The sequence below is a fragment of the Microtus ochrogaster genome, chromosome 4, assembly GCF_000317375.1.
Source record: "Microtus ochrogaster isolate Prairie Vole_2 chromosome 4, MicOch1.0, whole genome shotgun sequence".
In the NCBI taxonomy this organism is placed as follows: domain Eukaryota; kingdom Metazoa; phylum Chordata; class Mammalia; order Rodentia; family Cricetidae; genus Microtus; species Microtus ochrogaster.
In genome coordinates this window covers 27758662-27760232 of record NC_022011.1, presented here as the reverse complement: position 1 = coordinate 27760232, position 1571 = coordinate 27758662, and the positions used below count along the sequence as shown (strand labels likewise).

Sequence of the window (1571 nt, the reverse complement as noted above, 5' to 3'; positions counted from 1 at the left end):
TTTGTTTTTCGAGACAGGGTTTCTCTGTGGTTTTGGAGCCTGTCCTGGAACTCCCTTTGTAGACCAGGCTGGTCTCGAACTCACAGAGATCTGCCTACCTCTGCCTCCCGAGTGCTGGGACTACCCTTCCTTCTTAACAACAGAGAATTCACAAAGATTTCCAGCCAGGGAAGATGACACTATTCAGGAAAAGAATCGGCTGCTATGGAACCTTCAGCAAGAAAATCAAGAGTCCCTGGGTCTCAACTGCCTGTCCAGGGAGCTTGGGATCCCCATGTCTTTAAATGCACAACAAACATGTATACCCTTGCCCGAGGTAACTGAATGCAGAATGCAGCTGACGCTCATAACTCAAGTCTCTGGGTAGGCCTCTATGCCTCAGCACAGCTTGGGTATCTGTACAAAAGCTGCAGCTAGGTTTGGGGAAGCCCAAAACTTGGGGACACTGATTTTCACTACCAATTTTTTCATATAACCTGTGAGCCAGTAACTGTGGGTGGGAACAGTCACAGGGAACTTCAGGGGTGTGTGGCCCGGGAAGAAGGCCCATGCAGACACGATGACCCAAGTGCAAGTATTCAAACAAGATAATATGTAAAGTTGTGAAGAATATTTAATTATTATTTACTGTGATAGCATAGAAATACCAGGAATGAAAAAAGTAGAAAATAGCTCCTAGGGTATGACAGCCGTGGATGTGGCCGCTCTGCCAGAGCCTCGGTGTCACTCACCTCGGTCCTGGCACTTGTCGTTGCTCCTCTTCTTCTTTTCCTCCAGTCTTGGGTTGAGGGCACACACACAGGCCGACACGCCTGCAATGGCGTTGGGGAGGTCCGGACCCCTGCTCCACCTGTCGGCTTCACGGTCATACACCTGCACAGCCCTGGAGAAGGCTGTGTTCTCCCAGCTGTAGCCGCCCAGGATGTAGATACGGCCCTGCCACACGGCCACGCCCGATTCGCTGTTGGCCTGTAGCAGCGGCGCCACACGGGTCCACTGGTTGCATTGAGGGCTGTAGGCCTCCACGCCCAGCACATCGAAGCGTTCCATGGACTCCACGTGGTCGTCACTGCCCCCAATGGAATAGATGCTGTCACCCAGGCTGCACATGCTGTGCCAGCCTCGGGCGGTCGTCATGGGCCGCCTCTCCTCCCACACGTCCGTCCGGTGGTCATAGCACAGCAGGTTCTTGCGGTACGGGCCAATCTGGTAGTCGTGGCCCCCTGAGATGTACACGAAGTCTTTGTAGATGGTGCCTGCGTGGCCATAGGTGAACCTGCAGAGAAGACAGAGGACAGAGGAGCTCTGGGCAGAGCCGGGTCCCAGGTCCCATCTTTGTGAGTAGGGGACTTGGGCTCTTTGCCAACGGGGTACAGCCTGCTTCTCAGGAGGTCATGAGGGCCGGAGGAGAAAACATAGAGCCAGCCGGGCGGTGGTGGCGCACGCCTTTAATCCCAGCACTCGGGAGGCAGAGGCAGGCGAATCTCTGTGAGTTCGAGACCAGCCTGGTCTACATGAGCTAGTTCCAGGACAGACTCCAAAACCATAGAGAAACCCTGTCTCGAAAAACC

General features: G+C 54.3%; 1 protein-coding gene across 1 annotated transcript in view; it reads right to left on the bottom strand.

Moving 5' to 3' along the window:
• Positions 1 to 595: 595 nt before the first annotated feature.
• The window catches only part of Klhl36 (kelch like family member 36), a 13141-nt gene continuing 12165 nt past the window's right edge, over positions 596 to 1571 (bottom strand). Inside the window, exon 5 of the mRNA XM_005345758.2 lies at positions 596 to 1276. Coding sequence (XP_005345815.1) covers positions 724 to 1276 — 553 coding nt within the window. The 3' untranslated portion in view covers positions 596 to 723. The remainder of the gene's footprint in view (positions 1277 to 1571) is intronic.